The following is a 22529-nucleotide window of genomic DNA, read 5'->3' as shown; positions in this document are numbered from 1 at the left end:
CGCCAAAATTTGGTAGTAACTATTCAGCTCTTGTTGGGAGACAAAGGCAAATATTCACATGCACCTCCTGAAATGTTTCATCTCACCTGTCGGTCCATCTCATGAAGTCGATATTCAATGGCCCTCTCCACATACTCCTTCCTATTGGAAAACGTGAGTGGGATACTATTTCCACCAGGGATAATGGGAACCATTTTGCCATCGGCACTCTGGCCAACAAAAGAATCAAGAGGAATCATCTAAGAACAGAAGGAAAAAGAATTTTACTACATGGTAGAAATGACAACAAAAAGTATGTTACATACAAATACAGCAAAGACAGTAACATCATCAATATTTTTAAGGATGAAAACAAGGCAATTGAGATAGCTGGTCAGGCTACTTGATTGGCAGGGAATGCTGACTCATCTGGCTGTAACTAAGAATGAGGCTGAATCTTTCTCCCCTAAACCAGGTTGGACGAACTCTGGTTGTCCCAGGACTTTCTCTCCACCTTGGTTTTCTTGGTCCTCTCCTCTAACATGCACAAGATTGTTAAAGGAGAAGAAGCAGACACTGGGTGCTGGAGCCAACTCTGTTAGCAGCTATTTAAATCACTGGGGTTGAGTCCTGGCCAACAGGGCTCAGTGGTTGGAGCATTAGCCCAAGCACGGGAGGGTCACGGGTTCTATTCCTGGTCAAGGCATGTACCTGGGTTGCAGGTTTGATTCCCTACTCTGGTTAGGGGCACATGTGGGAGGCAACCAATCAATGTGTCTCTCTCACATCAATGTCTCTCTATCTCTCCCCCACCTCCCTCTTTTCCACTCTCTCTAAAAATCAATGGAAAAAATATCCTTGGGCGAAGATTAACAAAAAATAAATAAATAAATTGTTGGGATTTATACGTTAAGGGCAGCAATGGGACATGGTGTGGGTCAGCTAGACAGCACACAGAAGACAATACCGGAGTTTTACAAAAAAAATTCTGCTCAACACCAGCAGAAGCATGGACTGGCCAGCAGTTACCTCATGGAAACTTTCCTCAGTAATCCCACTGTCTTCAATGTGAAGAATGCTGTTGAGGGTCTGCACGTAGAGCAGATCTACCTCCTCTAGGTCTTCCAGGGTGAGTGGGACACAGCACAGCTGTTTCCACACTAGAGGGGCCAAGTGGAGGTCCAGAGGCTTCTTTGTACGAATGGCAACCCCCATTAAAATTCCCAAGAACTTAAATTGCATTAAGTGTTCATCAAGGCAGGCAGAAGGATTAAAAAGGAACCTGCAGAATTAAAGAAAATATTTCAAACAAAATTGTCCTCAGTTTTATTAGAAATAAGCTATCCTGCCTGGCCGGTGTGGCTCAGTGGTTAAATGTCAACCCATGGACCTGAAGGTCACAGTTTGATTTCTGGTCAGGGCACATGCCTGGGTTGTGGGCTCAATACCCAGTAGGGGACGTGCAGGAGGCAGTCAATTAGTGATTCTCTCTCATCATTGATGTTTCTATCTCCCTCTCCCTCTCCCTGTAAAATAAAAACATATTTAAAAATATATGTATTAAAAAAAGTTATCCAACAGCTACAGCAGTAGTCTAGACCTGCGCTGCCCAACATGTGGCCATTTAAATTAATTAAATAAAATTTAAAATTCAGTTCTTCACATTTCCACATTTTGAGTGCTCAACAGTTATATGTGACCTGTAGCTACTACTCTAGATAACACAGTGACCATATTTTGAATCATTTTTAGAAGAACCATAAAAGGGCAAGTGAATGGTCTTATGCTTAAGCTATCTGCTCCAGGATGCCCTATTCCCTAAAATCATTTCATTTATCATGTACAAGTACATGAAACAAAGTACAAAATTCAAAATTTGGCAAATACAGGGATAATATACAGGGATAATATACAATTACAAATACTAAGTGCTGTGACTTGACAGTGTATCAAAGTGTTTAAATAAAATCTGATGCAGCAAATTCCTTGAAGAGAGGCCATGCTGACCTTCAGAAACACAAAAAGAGGTCAGGTTTCATTATCAAGTCTGAGTTTCCTCTACCTCTCTATATTATCAGAGTTGGTCCTATACTAAATACCAAGTCATAATAAAAATGTCTGTTTTCTTATCTGTGAAAAGAGAATAACAGTAGTTTCTACTCCTTAGGGTTATAATGAGGATTCAGTGGGATAATACACGTATGGCACTTAGAACAGTGCTTGGCGCACAGTAAACATCCCATAAATGTGAGTTATTATTATTATTTTTATTTCTCACATTCCATAAACACTTGCTGTCTTACCTGTCCCTATTATAACCCACTTCTGCAGAAGCATTGGGAGAGGGTATAAGAAGGTCAACAATACCAGTTTCGAGTTCCTGCAGAAGAAAGAAAAACTTTTTTGAGAAATGAAAATGAAATGCATCAAGAGAATGATCTAATTGTATTAAACATCATACTGAAAGAGAATATTTGAGGACTTCATAATGCTATGTGACAACCAGACATCTCTTTATGATTATTTTTGCAGTTTTAATTTAAAATAAAATTAGGAACTCCCCCATGTAGAAAATACCCTGTAGTATGTGAAGTCAATCCAGTATGAAAAAGTCAATCCAGGGCAGGAGTTGGAGTATCTGTGAGTAGGGTATAATGATATTCAAATAGACTCAATAACTGAGAGCCAAGTGTTATTTTAGTCACAGGATTTATCAGAAAAATCCTAATACCAGGCAAAGCTGAAAAGGTCAGAGCTGATCTGGAAGCAAAGCTGCCACTGTAGATCTTAAATAAGAACTGGTCCAAACGCTTAAGACTTGTTGTTCTAATTCACCTGGAGCCTTGTAGTTCTAAAAACACCAGAATAAATCAGAGCACATGAGTGGTCCTGGATTTGTCTGTTACATAAATATAAATATGTGTCATTGTTGTTTTCCCTGCCAGTATTATAGCACAACAGATGGTGAGTCACTGGTAGATGGCTAAGCACTGACATTTATTTAGTAAGGTATCTTCATAAAGCATTTCACAAATCCTTACACCATTAACAGCATGACTTTATATAAGGTTCACAAATGCATCCTTGCTACGTTTATGGAAACATGTCTGACAGAGTAAACAGTGGAAACAGTAAAATGGCCAACACCTCAGTGGGCAACTCAGCAGGGGACACTGAATGAATATACCTGGCACATCTCTGTGATTGTGTCATCAAACACCCCTCCAGCGTCATCAGCCCCTTCTCCAACCAGCTTAACCTTCCACGCTCTGGAAGGCAGACGAAGGTCTGATGCATTCAGTTTAACTACTTGTCTCGCTATTTGGACAAAGATGGGCTTACACTTCCGTCCTCTTTAAAAGAAAGGGAAAACAGAATAAAATACAACTTTCACCAACTTCCCAAACCACCACAAAGGTCACCTGAAGATATCTTCCCATCAGTGGATGAACAGGCTAGCTTGACAACAGCTAAACAGTGTGCTAGGCCCAATACAGCCACATTGGGTCCTAATGTAAGCACTGTTACTATCCTCTTTGACAAATGAGGAAGCTAAGGCTCACAGAGATTAGTTAGTAAAGTTCACCTAAAAAAAAAAGTTAGCTAGTTGGCAAAACATACACACATATGCTAACCTGGTTGATATCCTCTTTACTGTAATTTGAGGTCCATAGTTTTTGCCTTGAACCATGGTTTTTCCTATGGAGCGCACCATTGGGAGGGTGTAGACTCTGGGGGCTAACAAAGGCCGAAGCTGTCCCTGCACAATGCCCCAGGTTCCAGCATTATAATGAGATGTACTGTTCTGTAACAGAAAGCAAGCTTATCAGAAATGGTCTACTCTAAGGCTTACAAGAAATAACACTTTTCACTTTTAGAATATAATTTGTTTTTGAAATTCACATTAAAAGCATAAACTTGGGTATGAGTATTAGTCACTTAAAAATTTTTTCTGATAAAATGAGTATTATTTTTAAAAACTTGGAAAATATAGAAAAAGACACACATATGTACATACAAATGAAATCATCTGTGATCCTACCATATGGAGATTCTACCATTAACACTTTGATTCCCTTCCAGCTTCCTTCCATGTTATGTAGACATACATTTTTTGCATTGTTGAGATCATACTGTTTATATGATTTTCCACTGCTTTTCTCACCTAACTGTATATCATTAAACATTTCTCCCACTAATTACAGTTTGCTAACACTTTGTTTAGTGCACACAGTTTTCCATACCTACCTGATTATCTACTTCTAACAATGATTTGTCAAATCTCTCATCTACTCCATGACTGGCTCCTCAAAAGATTTTTGATGAACAGTTTTATAAACTGATATACATTTTGGTAGGCATGCCTACACATTAAACAAACAAACACAGCCAGCTTGATTCCTTCTGTATTTCTAGACTCTTCCATAAATACAGTTAAATCAGCCTAATTTACTTTATCTTCCCCACCTCCCCTTCCACAGGACCCAGAATGCACATCTGCAAGAAGAACAAGAAGTCCAAGAAGTCTCCTAAATGCTATGTACACATTTATGTAACAGCCTTAACTGGTACTAACAGCTTTGTGTGCTTAAGTTTTAAAATCATAAAATGGTCTTTATAGAAAATATATGCTTAGTCATTCATTCTTCCTTGAGGTTTAGACAAACCAAAACAGAGACAGAAAACTACTTTGTGTCTAGCAGTATGATTACCAATATCCGGACTGTCATAAATCAACAATAAATGGAAACAGAATTGTTGCCTTTTCTACATCTCTCAGGTGCTAAGAGTAGAAAGTATTAGCCATGAAAGAATTTTTCGAAGGCTGAGAGAAAGGCTCGGACCAGGTAAGCACATCATGGACACTATTTCCCAAGCTGGAATGTTACCTGGTTGTTGGGGCTGAGGTTCAGTAACCTCCAGGATGAGTACATGAGGTCCGAGAAGTGGTAAAGCAGCCGGAGCCTGGCCCTCGCGGTGTGAATGCTCACCTCCCTCAGTGCCCCGTACTGGGGGGGCACTGCATCGGGCAGGCCCAGCTGCAGAGGTACTGACACACCTGCCCAGAGAGCAGAGGGACATGTATAAAGGAAAATGCATTACCTGCATTTTCAGTATTTTGAAAAATTTCAAACACACAGAAAAGTGTACAATGAACATCCATCCCTACCACTTAAATTCTATAATTACTATTTTGCTATATGTGCTATATCACATATTTATCAATTTCTCTATCCATCAATTCACCTTAATTTATGATGAACTTGTGTTGGTTTTTAAAACATCTTTTTTATTTATCATTATGGACATTTTTTTCCTCCTTTAGTTTAGTTTCCTGTTTAACTATGGAACTGAAACAGTTCCTTCACACACCGATAAAACCAGAAAAACCCAAATTCTTCCTTTCATATTCAATAACTGTCATCTTCATAATAACACAAGTTGTGGGCCAAGACCAGGCAGGCAGTTCTGGAATATGAAAATGGGCAACCTCCCCCATTTACTAGGGATCTGAAGGAAAGTGACCATGACAGAATGAAAGATATAGGTGCATGATTCATGAAAGCCTTTTACTGCAAGAGTAAGAGCTCTGTAGAAGCAAAGACTACCAGGACTGTATCCATGGTTACCCTCTAATAAAAATGCACAAAGGAGCAGAAACAAGATACTCAACTTATTTGTGTTTCCTGTAAATAAAGATTTGTATAGCTCAATTCCTAGAGGTATTTTACTACTATTAATAAAAGCTAACAATTATTGAGTACTTTTATGTGCTTGGCACTATTCTAAGAGCCAGGAACTGATTCATTTACTCCTATAGCTCTTTATAATAGGTGCTATTATTACCCTCATTTTATAGGCAAGGAAACCGAGTTTCAAGGTCACTCAGCTCATAAATGGAAGAGCCAGGATTCAAGCCAGGCAATGTGGTTCCAGAGACTGAACCTTAAACCACCACACTGTGTATCCTCTGTCCTGAAGTGGGAAGGAAATCCTTCTGGAAGCTGTAGGAGGCCCTAAGTGCCTGAAATTGTCAGTGCATGGACAGTACTGCTCATTCTGGATCCTATTAACCAGAAACTGCCTCCTGCGTGTTTGTAATCTTCTTGGTAGTCTTGCCTTGCTCTCTTAGGGTGTATCTAAGAGAAAAAATTTCCATGGGGAGTCTTTCCTAAGGACCTATGGCTAAGCAAAGAAGTTAGCAAAAAAGGAAGAGAATGCTGAGCTCTCAGGCACAAGGTCACTTCAGGGAAATTCTGGTGCCTTAGACAACAGAGGATGGTAGAAACAAAGGGCTTGAGGACCTGGGAAAGGAACAGCTCAGATATGAAAAAATGCATAAGAATGATAAATATCACACTTAAGATTAATAGTTACATTTGTGGGGAATGGAAGATAGATCTAATCAGGAGAGTACACAGTTGCACATTAAGTACACAAATATGCATTTTATTTTTTTTATATATTTTTGTAGATCTACAAGGATTTCATAATAAATTAAAAGCAAAGAAATACAAAAAGGTCGAAACAGCCCATCAGTCTTCCTACATGAAGTAAAATGGCAACAATTTTTTTGCTGTGCCAATGCAGAGATAACCTCATGTTTCAAATGGTTAACTGGGGTGAAGAATTTGACAAATGGTCTCAGGCCTTTTAATCTTTATTCCTAACAGCAGGCCTCAGCTACAATTCATCACTTCTTTTATATACAAAAACACTTAGTTTCTGCTCAAAAATTATAAATTTTTGCTTGCCTAAGTGATATGTTTTCTTCTTTTGGGGGTGCAGAGAGGGACTGCATCATAATGGAGTTGCAAGAGAACTTGCTGTGAAAGTATTTACAGCTAGCACAAAAAGTGCTTTGGTTGTGTGGGGGAAGGTTTGATGGTTTCAGAACAATGTCTGGATGCAGTTTGAAACTGGCAAGCAGACAGTGCAGCTGGGTACTGCTGAAAGAGAAGCTGCAGGAGCATGGATATTTCATCCCTCACCTGGTGCTCTTGGCGGGACAGGCGGAGCTGTCCATGCAGCACTGTGGCAGCGACCAGCTGAGATCTGCCGAACGTTTTTCCCTTGCAAAACTGTTACCAGGGTTGGTTCTCGAACGTGGTTGGTGTGGCCTAGGCCAAGCTAGGGATAAATTACAAATATATAGAAATTTGATTACAAAGAGGAAGAGAGGAAGCCAAGATGATGAAATCTGTCTTAGATGGTAGCAGATATAAATAGGTTAACATCTGTACAAAGCCACAGCATCAAAATAATAAAATGAATTCTGATTTTCTCTATCAGAATGGTCCCCAGAGCTCAGACTGTCTCCTAAAAACTAAGCTACAACAAGGCCATTCCAAATCTAGCAGATGAATCTTAATGACTGAACACATCCTTGGATTCCACTTCTGGAGAGGAACTGAATTCTTAGAGTTAAAAAATAACAATGATCTATAGAGCTTTTACTTAAAACCCATTGATTTCTTGATTTTTAACATGGTTAGCTGGTACAAAAATAAACAAGCAACTACAGAAGCAGATTCTTTTCTCCAGATTTCTGCTCTTAGGGTCTGACTGGGACAACCAGTGTTTCAGCAGCTAAGCACCACAACTTCATTAGACAGGATCATGTCAAGGCCCTGTCAGGGACCTGCCAAAGATGTCCTCAATGTTAACTCTCCTCTCATTAAGACACTGGTGAGGAGACGACAGGGCCAAAATGGATAATACTGGACCTTGAACTTGAGGGGAGGGCCCCTGAGTACCTAACTCTAGCAGCAGCCAGACCCAGAGAGGATTTATAGAGGAAGGGGATGTGGCTCTGCATGTAGGGCTGAAAGCCATTATAGTTCCAGGCATCTCAGACATCTCCCACCGAAGTCCCTCCCTCCTCTATATATAGCATAGGCTAAACCTGTCAACCTTGAGCCTTTCCTCAACCTCTTAGAGGCTCAGTTCACTCCTCTATATAATGAAGGTGACAAAACTTCCTGCATAAACACAAACGTACTTTGTACACTGTCATATTATAAAATATAAAGGTATTGTTTCATTCTTTCCATTTTCCAGATCAACTGATGCTCATAGTACCTAATCTCACATATTACTGTAGTAGAAATGATGAGAGAGTAGCAAAAACTTATAAAGTGCTGCTTATTATGTGTCAGGCACCTATCAATGTGTATAGACACATACATATACTTAGTTAATCCCCTTAATCTTTTTGCTGTGATTCTTTTTAAAACCATGGTACAATACTTACTTGGCCACAATAGAGAGACAGAGAGAGCGATGCACAATTGGACTGACAAAACAATCAGTCCCCTGGCAAAGTGATGTGCCTGAGGCACTATAGTAGACATTATGAGGTTCTTAGCTTATCCCTTTCCCAAATGAAGAATTCTGTCAGATCTCTAGAATATGAGAGCAGCAAGCTTACCTGTCCTTCTGAATTGCTTCCCCAGGCATATACATCTCCAGTTGATGCCAAAGCAAGTGTGTGCTCAGCTCCAACTGCCACGTCTTCGATGACCACTCCAGCCAGGACAGGGATTTGCTGTGGCCGATTGTGATTGCGAGCACGCCCCTCTGGCAAGCCTATCAAGCGATCTGAGAAAAAGTGACGAGAGGAAATTTATGGATAACACATCATAGTCCTTTTATGTTTTCTAATAAGTCATTTAATTTTTACGGTGGAATGGCAATGACATATATAACTCATTGGGGCCAAAGCTGCTATTCTGGGAAGTTATACTGGATACTGAGTGAATAAAAAGTTTGAAACTGCTTCTTTGTAAAATGTCAGTCTCCTTATTCATAAAAATAAAATTAAATCTGAAATTAGTAGCTTATTTCTTTTCTTTTTTTTTAATGTATCTTTATTGATCTCAGAGAGAGGAAAGGAGAGGGAGAGAGAGAGAGAGAAACATCAATGATGAGAGAGTCACTGATCGAGCCCGCAACCCGGGCATGTGCCCTGACCGGGAATCGAACCCCGGTCGCCTGGATCCTAGGTCGATGCTCAACCGCTGAGCCACACCTGGCCAGGCAGTAGCTTATTTCAAACCAAGAGGCATTATGTCCCATATTTGAGAGGACTGGTACATAATTCACAAAGGCCCTAAAGTTCTTGTGTTCTAAGAAAAGATATCATTCAATCTGTCTTGTCCTCAAACTTCCAGCCAGCCTCTCTCCTTACCTTTGCTCCCATACTTCCAGAAAGTGCAGGCTAGCTTGTTTCTCCATGTCCCCTAGGCCTGTCTGGCTTGGGTTTCGTCTACAACCTAACTTCCACTCTCACCACTGTACTGAAAATGTATTTTCCAAAGCATTAAGTAACTTCTAACTGCCTACTGCAGCAACCTCATCCCAGGCTCCAGCCCACAGTGCCCCATGAAACCTTCTGATAACATGGTCTCAGGTCCTTCTGCCCCTCAAGATTTGAACCCTCAGCCTATGAATTCCTAAGACCTGAACCCGCAGTCCCTGGAAGGACTAGGAGGTGAGGCAGGATCCAGAGGCACTCTAGTGGCTAAGGCAGTGTTGGTGGCAGTACAGTGAAGGCGGCGAAAGGGAGGCGGGGAAGGGCCTTGGAGGAACTCTTCTAGCAAGAGTGAAGGCTATGGCATGAGGGGCCACCAATGGGGGAGAGAGTGTCTTTATGACCCAGTTCACAGAGAGGAACAGAAAAGTAGCTAGTGAATAAAGGTCACAGTACCCATTCATCACCCAGAACAAAAAAAATAATTCAATTTAGAGCATTTCCTATAAAACTGGGAGGCAAATGTTTCTATAATATATGTGTACACAAAATAAGCAATGCAATATCTAGAAAATGCCTTACCTTGACCAAAGGTATACACATGACCATCTTTGGTCAATGCAACAGAAAACTGAGTTCCACAAGCAACCTTTTTAATTCCAATTCCACAAAGAACATCAACTTTCTGCAAAATAAAAGTGTAAGGCACACTTTAAAAAAGAAAAAAATACTCTTAAATTTGCCTACTGCTATGTATAAACTCAACAATTATCTTCACACTCCTAAATGTTATTTTTCCATATTGTTCTGCAAACTATCTGAATTTCGGGGAAGAAGTGTGCAGGGGTATTTGGCAAAAATCCCCAGAACCTCATGTGAAGTAGAAACATTCCTCTGGATCACAGAAACAAAAGAAAAACCTGTGGCCATTTAAAGACTACCACAAGACCATGTAAAGCCAGGGGCTGCTCCCAGTCAGACTTTTCCTGCTTTGAGAGATGACAGTAACTGCTTTAAATGTTCCCCAGAGAGGGACTTCCTGGTTTTGTGAATCCCTAGCTGAATACCATCTAATTTTCTGGATATCATAGACTATATATGATGGTGAATCTGGAGTTGAATATAAACTGAATATTTGTAAATCAAATATTAAAAATGTTAGGAAAATCCACATAAAAGAACTGTGTAAGATGTCTTCTGTAGAGCCAAGAAATCTTCTATAATGTGAATAAGCTTCTAATTTATTTGCTTATGCACTCAAATTTCCTTTCTATTAAACAGAGGTGCATATCTGTATAATTCAGTGATAATAATAAACTGAAATGGTAGCTATAAGACTGTTCATGGTTCCCTCCATAAGACACCCTGGAGATGTTTATACAATTTCTTCTTTACACAGAAGGTAGTCCCTATAGTGTTCAGCCCGTGTACAGAGAGATAGACACTTATCTTTGCAGAATTTTTACATCCAGTTTAGCCATTAATGGCTTATTTAAAATCAAGATATAGAATGCAGAACATTTAAGAATAAGCAACAGAAGCTTCTAAACTTCATTATGGATTACCATAAATGTTAAATTTAAATTGTTTCCAACTAAAAAGAGGTAATGACATAGACAAAAAGTATGTTGTCTGAAATGATACGTTAAAGATAATACTGACCTGAGGTGAAGATTTTGCAGTGGAATTTCCTAAGCCTAGTTTTCCATAGTCACCATCTCCAAAAGCCCACACCATGGAACCATCTGCTGATACTGCCAAAGTGTGGTTTAAGCCACAAGCCACCTGGAGAAATAACAGGGTGTTTAGTAAGGCAAATCATAATACTTAAAATATATACCCAATTCTGGGACTCTTTTCTCTACTTCAGAGGAAAACTTGGCTATGTTTCCAAAGATTTTTATTGATTTCAGGAACTTCTACATATGTTTTTAAAACATGTGTAATAAGAAATAATTCCTAATGTCCACAAAGAAAAAAAGTAACATTTTTCTTCAAAGTGAAATCCTTCAAATATCTGTGGCTAACTCAGAATTGGAGAGCACAAATGAGGGAAAAAGCACATATGACTCAAAAATACTCATTCATACCAGAGAAGACTAAGGAATAATATAGAAAAAGATAAAAATATCTTATTTCCTTGTTTAGAGAAAGTCTCAATGTGTATAGGACAGGGACAATTATTGCTTAAGAGCAGTAGCTATCAGCGATGCTGCAGTTCCGCCATCTACTTCCAGCTTACTGGATAGGAGTCACAGAAGTCTGTACTGTTTAAAGGTTTTATATCAAGCTGTATTAACACTTTATGGAGGGGGTTTTAAAATATGCACATCCCGAATTAATGTGGAATCAAATATGACAAACAAACTTATAAGACCAACTTAAATTGACTTAAAATGTGCATTTCCACATAGGAAAAAAATCATGAAAAACTATCAATTAAGCCAAGCAAAATGTGCATGAAGTTAAATATAATGGTGATTCCTTTCTTCCTGAAAGGACAGTGTCTAAGAGCACACAAAGCACATAAGCAACTATGATCCGATAGAACGTATCATTGACTTATTCCTTGCCTGTCCAATCTGATATCCCTCCAGTGCAGTCACTCTCTCTGGAAGCTTTTTATTAGAGGTGTTTCCAAGACCCAGACGACCGTAGTCGCCATTCCCAAAGGTAAACAGTTTGCCATCTGAAGTTACCACTGCTGAGTGCTTGAAGCCACAAGACATCTACAGACAGAATAAGGAGAAAAAATTTCTTAAGAGAGGATACTAAGAAAAAAGAAATCAGTCATTTTTGGTTATTAGTACAGTAACAAACTTCACTGACAAATCAAGATCTTTAAGACCAGTATGTTCTATCTGCCCAAATGGTCCTGCTCCCCCAAGTCTGATCTACCTCACCATCCCCAGGAAGACCAAGAGAAACAGCATACCTTAGAAGAACTGTTGCTACTCTTCACCTGTGTACAGATGACCTAGTCTACATGAAATAATGAATGGCAAAATGCTTTGTAAACTCAAAGGTGCTATGCAATTTTACAATATTATTTTAGAACACTAATTGATTTTTTAAAAATGTGTGTTAACTCAGCCTTTGTAATAATAATGATAGGTTGAAGGCAAAACTTTCCATTTATTCGTTTATTAAGAACTGTTAAAACCCATAATGTGTCTTAAAAGGACCTGAAGCACCCTATCCTGTGCCAAGCAGCTGGCTCAGGAATCCACTCTAACATCAAAACCCATTCAAACTTCTGACAAGTTCAAGAACCAATCTAAACAACCAAAAGCAGTAGATCTCTTATAATAATTGTGTAATATATTTTTACCATTATTTCCCATTACCTAAATTTGATTTGACAATTAGTATGTTTACATTCAAAGCCAAACTTATCCATGTCCTGCCTGACCTGCACCACTTCTTCTCCTTGTAAGGCCTCAATCTGCCTGGGTCGCCGCTGCCTGTCGCTGTTCCCATGACCGAGTTTGCCATAGTCACCATCTCCCCAGCTAAAGACCTCACCACTCTCAGTCAGGGCCATCGAGTGCCCATCAGAACCACAGGAAGTCACCAGCTGGGTCACCACAAAGCCTGGAAGAGAGCAGAAACCCAGTAAGAGCTACTGTGTGTTAAAACTACCCCTCTTTACTTGCAGCTGCTACAGAATATTCTCAGAATCAAAATATACCAAAATAGTACTAGAGAAATAAAAGGAATTTTTTTTTTTTGGCATACCTACTGTTTTAATATATAGCATCTGAAGTTATTGTATGTCCATATTATTTTTTTAAATTTTATTATTGTTTAAAATATTACAGATGTCCCTTTTTCTCCCCAATGACCCGTTCCACCCCGTTCCTTCCCCCTCCCCAGTCCCTCTCCCCACCATTGTCCATGTCCTTGAGCTGTGTATATATGCACATAAATTCTTTGGTTACTCTCCCCCTCCACCCACCCGCCCTCTTCCATCCCTCTGACATTCATCAGTCTCATCTATGCTTCCATGCCATTGAATCTATTCTGTTCATCAGTTTATTAAGTTCTTTAGATTCTACGTATAAATGAGATCATGTGATATTTGTCTTTCGCTACCTGGCTTACTTCACTTAGCATAATGTTCTCCAGGTCCATCCATACTGTCCCAAAGAATAAGAGATTCTTCTTCTTTACAGCTGCGTAGTATTCCATGGTGTAAATGTCCCACAGCTTTTTTATCCACTCATCTACTGATGGGCACCTGGGCTGTTTCCAGATCTTAGCTATTGTAAACTGTGCTGCTATGAACATCGGGGTACATATATCCTTTCTGATGAATGCTTCAGGATTCTTAGGATACATTCCTAGGAGTGGAATCACTGGGTCAAACGGCAGATCCATTTTTAATTTTTTGAGGAACCTCCATACTTTTTTCCATAGTGGTTGCACCAGTCTGCATTCCCACCAGCAGTGTACTCGGGTTCCCCTTTCTCCACACCCTCGCCAGCACATGTTGTTTGTTGATTTGTTGATGGCAGCCATTCTGGCAGGTGTGAAGTGATACCTCATTGTGGTTTTAATTTGCATCTCTCTGATGATTAGCGACGTCGAGCATTTTCTCACGCGTCTCTTGGCCATCCGTATGTCCTCTTTGGAGAAGTGTCTATTTAAGTCCTTTGCCCATTTTTTAATTGGGTTGTTTGTCTTTCTCTTGCTGAGTGCTATGAGTTCTTTGTACACTTTGGAAATTAGCCCCTTATCAGATTCATCCTTGGCAAATATGTTTTCCCAGACCATGGGGTTCCTTTGTATTTTGAGGCTGTTTTCTTTTGCTGTGCAGAAGCTTTTTAGTTTGATGTACTCCCATATGTTTATTTTTTCCTTTGTTTCTCTTACCCTAGGAGATGTATCAGTGAAAAGTCCACTACATGGGATGTCTGTGACTTTACTGCCTATGTTTTCTTCCAGGATTTTTATGGTTTCGTGACTTACATTTAAGTCTTTTATCCATTTTGAGTTTATTTTTGTGTATGGTGAAAGTTGGTGGTCTAGTTTCATTCTTTTGCATGCATCTGTCCAATTTTCCCAGCACCACTTATTGAAGAGACTGTCCTTACTCCATTGGATAATTTTGCCTCCTTTGTCAAATATTAACTGACCATAATGGCATGGGTCTATTTCTGGGGTCTCTGTTCTGTTCCATTGATCTATAAGCCTGTTGTTGTACCAATACCAGGCCGTTTTGATTACAGTGGCTTTGTAATATAGTTTGAAGTCTGGTAATGTGATCCCTCCCACTCCATTCTTTTTTCTCAAGATGGCTGCAGCTATTTGGGGTCTTTTTTGGTTCCATATAAATTTTTGAAATGTTTGTTCTAGGTCTGTGAAATATGCTGTTGGTATTTTCATAGGAATTGCATTAAATTTATAAATTGCTTTGGGTAGTATAGACATTTTAATGATATTAATTCTTCCAGTCCATGAGCATGGTATCTTCTTCCACCTGTTTAAATCTTCCTCTATTTCTTTTTTCAGTGTCATGTAGCTTTCTGAGTACAGGTCTTTTACATCCTTGGTTAAGTTTATTCCTAGGTATCTTTTTTTAGTTGCAATGGTAAATGGTATTGCTTTTTTAGTTTCTCTCTCTGAAAGTTCATTGTTGGTGTATAAGAATGCCATTGATTTCCGGATGTTGATTTTGTATCCAGCTACCTTGCCAAATTCGTTTATCAAATCTAGTAGTACTTTGATGGAGTCTTTAGGGTTTTCTATGTACAGTATCATGTCATCTGCAAATAATGACAGTTTTACTTCCTCCTTTCCAATTTGGATACCTTTTATGTTTTCCTCCTGTCTGATGGCTATGACGAGGAGGAACTTCTTAATTTTAAATCAAATTTGCAGAAACAGCCTAACAAATTGGGAGCTGTCACATTAAACAATAATGTGACAAGGAAGAGGAGGGTTACAGCAGTAGTTACAGTCATTAAAGACTATGTTCTAGCTACTCCTATAAATGCTTTACATGAATTATCTCATTTTCTATTTTCACTTAGAACCTATGAGGCAGATATTATTGTCACCACTTTTACAAATGGGAAAACTGAGTCACAAAGAGGTCTAATAATTTGTGCAAGGTCCTAGAGGCAGGAGGTAGTAGAACCATATAGGAACCCAGCCAGCGCTCCCATCCTCACTACTGTACTCTTCATACTTAGATCCAGGGAAGAGAACTCAGAGCTACTCAGGAATTGGTTCTGAACTCCTTGTTAGTTGTATGCTTTTACTTAAAAAAACCCTCTTTTCTCTTTTTGTAGGCTTCAAAGTTGGTCAAAGTTAACTTAAGGAATAAGCCAGGGTCTCCTGCACTGGTTACTCCAGAGGTATTCTTTTTCCAAGTCATAGAGAACTTTGACAGAGATGCCCTTTAAAGCCTTTAGTACATATCCATATAAACTGATTTTTAATTTTAATGAAATACATGCATGACTGCTACTGCTATTAATAGTTGCCTAATTATAGTTTTGCTCTTTTAAAGCATTTTATTTTTTTCAGTGGGTCTTAAAACAGTTATTTATATCATTGAATTTGAGCATTGCTATGATAAGCAATTTGCAAAACAATAGTTTAAAATATGAAAATTAAGGCTCTACATACCTAAACAAGAACCACAATGTAAGTGAAAGCCCTATATGACTATCTAGCAGAGGTTTGAGATGAGTTCCAACATAAGCAAACATTCCTATAGTTAGGCCATAATTTCTGACCAGCTTTTAATTGAGGGTAATTTTACCTTGTAAGGCTGAAATAACTGTCAGCACATGAAGGTCATCTGAATTTCCTTGTCCTAATCTGCCGTAACTTCCTTCCCCACAAGCCAACACTGTGCCATTGGCCTGGATGACAAAGGTACAATTCTGACCACAAATGACCTAGTATAAAAACACACAACTAAATGTATTATCCTTTATTATACAGCTTTAACATGCAAACATTTAAAATGATTCCATGTATACCTACGACACCATCAATTTTTTTATCTTTTCACTACAAGAGAAGGGTTAATGTGACTATGGGTTCCTACAAGCCCTTGATTATCATAAAACTGCTTAATTAAGAGATGTATGAGGCTCATTTGACTATTTAAGATATACTATTTATATACTATTTAAGATAGTTTGAACCATGTTATTTACATGGATTTCAGCCAATTGTGCAGAGTTCAAATAATAACATTAACAACAAAATAGATAAAAGAAGAAAGAGGATAGGATGATGGGGAAACATTAAAGACTGGGCTACAGGTCAGCAAGAGGCAGAAACTGGAAAGGATACATAGGAGAAAGAATAGTACATTCTGGGACTTAATAAGGTAGAGAAGAATGAAAGAGAAAGCAGTTGCCTCAAGAAGGGTTTGGAAACATAGTACACAATTATTAGAAGAGGGAAGGGGTGTCAATTAAATCTGGCTAAAGACCCCAGTAAGTCTACAGCTGCAAAGAAAGAATCAATAAATAGGATAATCTTAACTTCTATAAATATATATTGGTCAGGCCTAATGAATCAAGATATTAATTCACTACACACAAAAGCAAGAAAAATTTAAAAACTTATTAGCAAAACTTAAGTCTGATAAAAACCTCAGAAAGCTTTTATTTGGAAGCTCTAACATAATGACTTTCTTTAGTGATTCCTTACAACAGACTATGAAACGGACAGAGTTTATTCCACAGTAAGTAACAACTGACAGCTAGGCAATCAGAATTGTCAGTTCCCAAATTTCTTCTCCATTTCTTTACCCTGTTAGTCACCTGTTGGGCCTGTGAGAATGAGGGAGCTGCTGCTGGTACCATTACATTTCTTCCAGCTTCTGCCAGTTGTCCATGCCTGCCAGCACCCCACAAGTAGACATCACATTTACCTCCCAGGTGCCAGTCCTAGAAAAACACAATCACCTCAAAATTAGATTCATCCATTTACACTGGGTATCAAGTGTGTGCCAGCTTCTATGAGAGACACCAGGGCACAAACACACAAGCATTTAGAATGAGAAGATTTACTGAGAAAAATCATATAATTGTCTTCATCTTTACTAACCTCAGGTCTAGAAGTTGCCCAAGACATAATTTGTTCATCCATGCCATTAATCCATTTACTGTTATCCTGCAAGACAGAGCAAACATCAGGATCAATCTTGCTTAATCAAGATTTATCTGTTCTTAACTAACAACTAAGTCTTCTTTCCAAAAGGGAACTTGGTAATATTAAGAGAAATTAAAAGCAGTTAAACTTGATCATGCCAAACTTGATTTTATGCATTGTTAATATTTCCCTTTATTATAAACACTTTCACTATCAACTATATCACCATCACAATCACCTTGGAAATTCAAAGCTAACTTCTTTCTGAGCAACTGTAGGTACAAAGTCATGTGCAGAAGCCACTGACCCTGTGAATATGCTGTATAGATTTGGGCAGGTCACTTCATCTTTCTGGGCTTCAGTTTCCTCATCTACAAAATGACAGATTTGGGGCAAATGGGCTGCTTAGAAGAACACTTCCTAATTGAAATATTTCGTATTTAGATAATTTCCCTCAATTCATAATTCTTTTATATTGTACCAATATTTATATATTCAAATGTTTGTATATGTAAGCTTTAACTAAGTAAAGGGGTTGTTAGATCAAGTGCTGGCCTGCACTATCTACATCATAGTTTCTATAGCTAGATACTCTCCGATACAATCAGAACGCTCTTCCATAATTCTTATTTAATGGTAATTAAAAACATGACTGAAGTGCCAAATAATTTAGACTCAATATGTAGAATAAATCTCACAAGGTGACCAGGAAAAGATGTTAAAATATATACATGATGGGGGTGGGGCAAAAGTAGGTTTACAGTTGTATGTGAAACACAGAGTTTATTCTTGTATTATTATTTGTTACTGTAAACCTACTTTGGCTCCACCCTGTACAAATAAAATATATACTAAGGAGGCACTTATGGACTTAAAAAGGGGGAGGGGGAAATATGGGACTATGTCGAGAGCCAGTATGTTTACAAGAGCTCCACAGTTCTCATATAACCAATCCCTGTCACCACAGAGGCCTGTCATCAGATGGAAAGTTACAATCTAAAAGCAAAATATTTTGAATTTATCTGAGGGTATGATTCTAGCTACTCAAACTAGCAAATACTTACTGAGGGTCTGCTACATGCTAAATACTCATGATACAATCTCAGCTGCAAATAACCGCAGTTCACATGACACTGACCATTAGGAATACAAGTTCATCCTCTGGAACAGGCTCTAGATCAGGAACAGTAAAAGATTCTGGAAACTGTGCTCCGTTGGTCAGGGCTTCAGCAGCTTTTATGGTGGTTGAGAAGCATTCTAACCAGGCCCACTCATTTGGATTCCAGGATGCAGGGTCAGGGAGACAGTTCTGGTGGTGTGGTGGCACTGGAGGGTTACACAACAGCTGATCTAGATGAAGTCCCACAGCAAGAGAAGCCAGACACTGCATGTAGGGGCTGTGAACAAGCTGATCACCACAAACCACATGAGGCTAGGAGAAAAACACAAGGGCTATGTTGAAGAATCTATGCCAAATATTCTAAATCAACCTACTGCAATCCGAAAGCCCGTAATTTATTTTGAAAACCTGTAATTTATTTCTTAAGTTTGTTTCTTAAGCCTTTTACTTCGAAATAATTTCAGATATACAGAGTAGCAGAGATAGTACAGAGAATTCCTATAAACCCTTCACCCAACCACCTCTAATGTTGGCATCTTACATAACCAAGGTGCATTTATCAAAACTAAGAAATAAACACTGGTACAATACTACCTAAACAACACAACTTTATTTGGTTTTTCCACTAATGCTCCTTTTCTGTTCCAGAATCCAATTCAGGATATCTCATTGTATTTAGTATATTTTCATTAGTTTTTCTTGAATTAAAAAAAAAAAAAAAGCAGACAGATAACAACTGAACCATGGAGACCTGCTCCCTCTCACAACTGCTCCTTTACCAAGAGAACCCTGGTAGCCATCAAAGGAAAATTCTTCTTTCATGGCTCTTCTTAGTCCTAGCAGAACAACTCTGTGAGATACTAAGTGATTCAGAAAAGAAAACCTGGGCAAATGCATCTGTGAAATATTATTAATGTAGCTTGGCAAAAAAACAAAAACCAATAAAAACCCAAACCACAGAGCAACCAAACCCAAAGAGCTTTACCTAGGGGGCAGCACAGTGACTAGTAAGGCCTGGAAGACAGGCTACAGAGGATCCAATCCCATAATTCCTCATTCTAGTATTAATGACGCTATTTAATAGTTCAACCATAGCTCTTCCACACAACTTTCCACATGGATTCATCTGATAAGTGGAAAATATGCTCACTCTGACACTGACATCCACTCCTACCTCCCAACTTTGGGAAGGCAAAACCACATAAAAATACATAATATGGGTCAGAAAAGGGAGGATGATACTGAGGCACAGGTATTTTTAAAAGTTTTGGAGTGAATAAATAATCTGAAGAATGATATAAATACTATACAAATTTGAGGGTTATTTTTAAACTTTACTCTCACTTAAATAAAGTAGGAGTAGACAGGATTATTAACAACCGTTTTAGGCATGACTTAGCTTCATCTGATTCTGCCCAAATAGCCTCATGTATTTTCCTCAGACCTTATGCTCTTAAGGGATAAATTCAAAGCTATAATTCAAATTCCAAAGCACCTGGCATCTGCAGATCTATAGGAATGAGTGTAATCAATCACCTTTTCATAGGCATACTGTTCCTGAAGCATCATGGGTAGCCGCTCCAGAAATGCTCTCATGCAGGGGGCCATGTTTAATCCCAGGACACCCTGCTGCTTCAGTGCCGTCCTACAGGTTGCTAAAACATGATTGGCAGCAGCCCATTCTGCTGTACAATTCACGACCAGAACATCCTGATGGGAAATAAATTGCCACATGATTTGTTTAAATAAAAGAGAAAAGAGAAAATTCTATCGCCATTCACATCTGAGAAAATTCATTCCAGTAACTGCATTAAACACATTTGCTTTTTGGACATTTTATGCTATACTTTTAATGCCTATGAACTTCAGAACATCCTAAATTTTGCCTAAGTAAAAACAAGTGAATAAGAAATAATCATAAAATTTGCACACTACCTTGAAATAGCTGATTCTTCATAAAGAGATAACAGCAATTGTTTGCTATTACATAGGACTTGTTGAACAAGGTATCTAGTGCATTTTAATGACCACAGGGTACTAGAGGAAGAAGTACTCTACCTGCTAAGGGACATATCTGCAAAAGAAGCAACACTGTTCTGTCACTCTACAGTTTATTCTACACAGGCCACTACTGCCTAGGGTCTGATTCTACATTTTACTTCAGTAGGACTATTCATTCAGGTGTACAGCTCTATTTTAGTATCATTTAACCACATAAAATGTAAACCAGAGCAGCACATTGGCTCCAATCATTAAGGGTATAAAAGGCAATACTGTAGGGAATAATGCTTCACAGCAGGGGGCTAGTATTTTTCTTCATAGAATATTAAATTTGGAAGCCAAAATATATTGTGTATACTTGAGTTAAAAATCTTTGGGATGGTACTTCTTTTCAGGGAAAGTCCTTTTGAGGCAGTCCGGTGCTATCTCAAAAATGGCAGAAAGTCAGAATCCACTAAATAACTTCCAATGAAAATAAAGTTGCTCAATAATTAAACATTTTACTGATGTCTCAGGTATAGTAGAAAGAGTACTACATTATAAATCAGGAGACCTGGGTTATAGTTTTCTTTCTGCCACTAAATAGCTGCATTTTCTTGGGCAAGTAACAACCCTTCTGAATATCAGTTTTCTCCTCTGTTAAGTGGGATGCTTGACCATGATTTCTGAGATACCTTATAGGCTGATACCTGTGATTTGATGTAATTGCCAATTACCTTTGATCTATTTGAACAAGCAGCAACCCCAACATCTGGAATCCATACTGTGGTCTGAATAGCTCCAGAGCCTATCACAACAGTTTGCAGGACAGAGCCATCCTAAAATGAAATGTATTTATCAATACACATTACTTAGTTATTATTTACATTTTAAATTTATACTTCATATTCACAAAAACATTCTAAAAGCTACACTTCAGCTAAATTTAGTGACATTCAATTATATACCTACTGCCCAATTTTCTAGAGCCTAGATCACTTTCAGTAAGAAAAATTAAGAGTGGAGGATTCTGAAGAAGTTTCAAGATATTATTACACAAAATATTCCTAGGATTGGTTGGGTTAATTTTTCTTATTGGTTGGGTTAAGTTAATGTAAAAACTTTTAAGATAAAAATAACACCTGTAATCTTACCCTTAAAGACCAAATGTTCATGAGCCCACCTAGTCCACCAGATACCAGGGCCAACCCATCAGAACTGAAGGCAACTGTCCGGACAGGGGTGATGTGTCCCCGCAGCTGATAAACACACTTGGCTCCGGCTGATTTCCTATATCCATCCTGCAATTCATTTTTATTTTTAACATATATTGAAATTAAAATAATGTATAGATTTAAATTTATAATTCATTCTTGGAAATTTTATATTTCAGTGTAACATTGGGGAGGAGGGAAGGATAGCTCTAAGAAGGATTAGCCTGAATGAGAAAATAAAAAAAATATTAATCTGGTTCTCCTTTGGTGAAGGTGAGTTTCATCTTTTTGACACACTTCTAAGCTAGTTTCCTAACTCTTCAAACTGGCAGAAATGACTACATTTCTAAATTCTAATTATCCCTCAGAGATAGGAAAATTATGATTTCTACTTCTTAAGGAATGTTTTAATTTTTAAAGTTAGCTTTATGTAATTTTCATTTTTAGCATCTAACATTTGTGAACTGTACATGTTGGCTCTATATAAACAGGCCTCTGTCTTTGTTGCAGATGGTTCTGTCATGTGGTGTCTAATTTCATGTTTGCTCTGCACGTTTTAGAAGTGTGGTAGGGGAGGCCTGTCCAAATACTCTCTAGCACAAAGAACAAACTAGATTTATCTTTAATGCTTCCACCTCCACCTCTGTGATATTGTCCTCTCATTAAAGAGCTACTTAACCACCCTTCCTTACTTACCCTTTTCTCCCTGCCCTTATGCTTCCTATTCCTTCTAAGTTATGACAGTATAATACCAGATGTACTTATTTACCCAAAGATGACATAAAACTTATTTCTTCCAGGGGTATTTGTGTCATGAACAAATGAAAGAGCAACAGAGGTTGCAAACTGGTAGCTCAGGGAT

General features: G+C 38.4%; 1 protein-coding gene across 2 annotated transcripts in view; it reads right to left on the bottom strand.

Moving 5' to 3' along the window:
• Nucleotides 1-22529, bottom strand: part of HERC1 (HECT and RLD domain containing E3 ubiquitin protein ligase family member 1) — a 166443-nt gene that overhangs the window by 6368 nt on the left and 137546 nt on the right. For both annotated transcript variants that reach the window (XM_016208584.2, XM_016208583.2), the window contains exons 58-76: nucleotides 21608-21754; nucleotides 21191-21292; nucleotides 20010-20183; nucleotides 18492-18785; nucleotides 17309-17374; nucleotides 17023-17148; nucleotides 16005-16143; nucleotides 12645-12826; nucleotides 11806-11961; nucleotides 10895-11017; nucleotides 9815-9917; nucleotides 8411-8580; nucleotides 6972-7110; nucleotides 4869-5038; nucleotides 3615-3784; nucleotides 3167-3332; nucleotides 2283-2359; nucleotides 1009-1261; nucleotides 87-239 (exon numbers count right to left, since the gene is read on the bottom strand). In XM_016208584.2, coding sequence (XP_016064070.2) covers nucleotides 87-239; nucleotides 1009-1261; nucleotides 2283-2359; nucleotides 3167-3332; nucleotides 3615-3784; nucleotides 4869-5038; nucleotides 6972-7110; nucleotides 8411-8580; nucleotides 9815-9917; nucleotides 10895-11017; nucleotides 11806-11961; nucleotides 12645-12826; nucleotides 16005-16143; nucleotides 17023-17148; nucleotides 17309-17374; nucleotides 18492-18785; nucleotides 20010-20183; nucleotides 21191-21292; nucleotides 21608-21754 — 2910 coding nt within the window. The remainder of the gene's footprint in view (nucleotides 1-86; nucleotides 240-1008; nucleotides 1262-2282; nucleotides 2360-3166; nucleotides 3333-3614; nucleotides 3785-4868; nucleotides 5039-6971; nucleotides 7111-8410; nucleotides 8581-9814; nucleotides 9918-10894; nucleotides 11018-11805; nucleotides 11962-12644; nucleotides 12827-16004; nucleotides 16144-17022; nucleotides 17149-17308; nucleotides 17375-18491; nucleotides 18786-20009; nucleotides 20184-21190; nucleotides 21293-21607; nucleotides 21755-22529) is intronic.

Source organism: Miniopterus natalensis, chromosome 1, assembly GCF_054644295.1.
Source record: "Miniopterus natalensis isolate mMinNat1 chromosome 1, mMinNat1.hap1, whole genome shotgun sequence".
Taxonomy (NCBI): Eukaryota; Metazoa; Chordata; class Mammalia; order Chiroptera; family Miniopteridae; genus Miniopterus; species Miniopterus natalensis.
The sequence above is the reverse complement of the archived record's forward strand: the minus strand, read 5'-3'. Positions and strand labels throughout refer to the sequence as shown.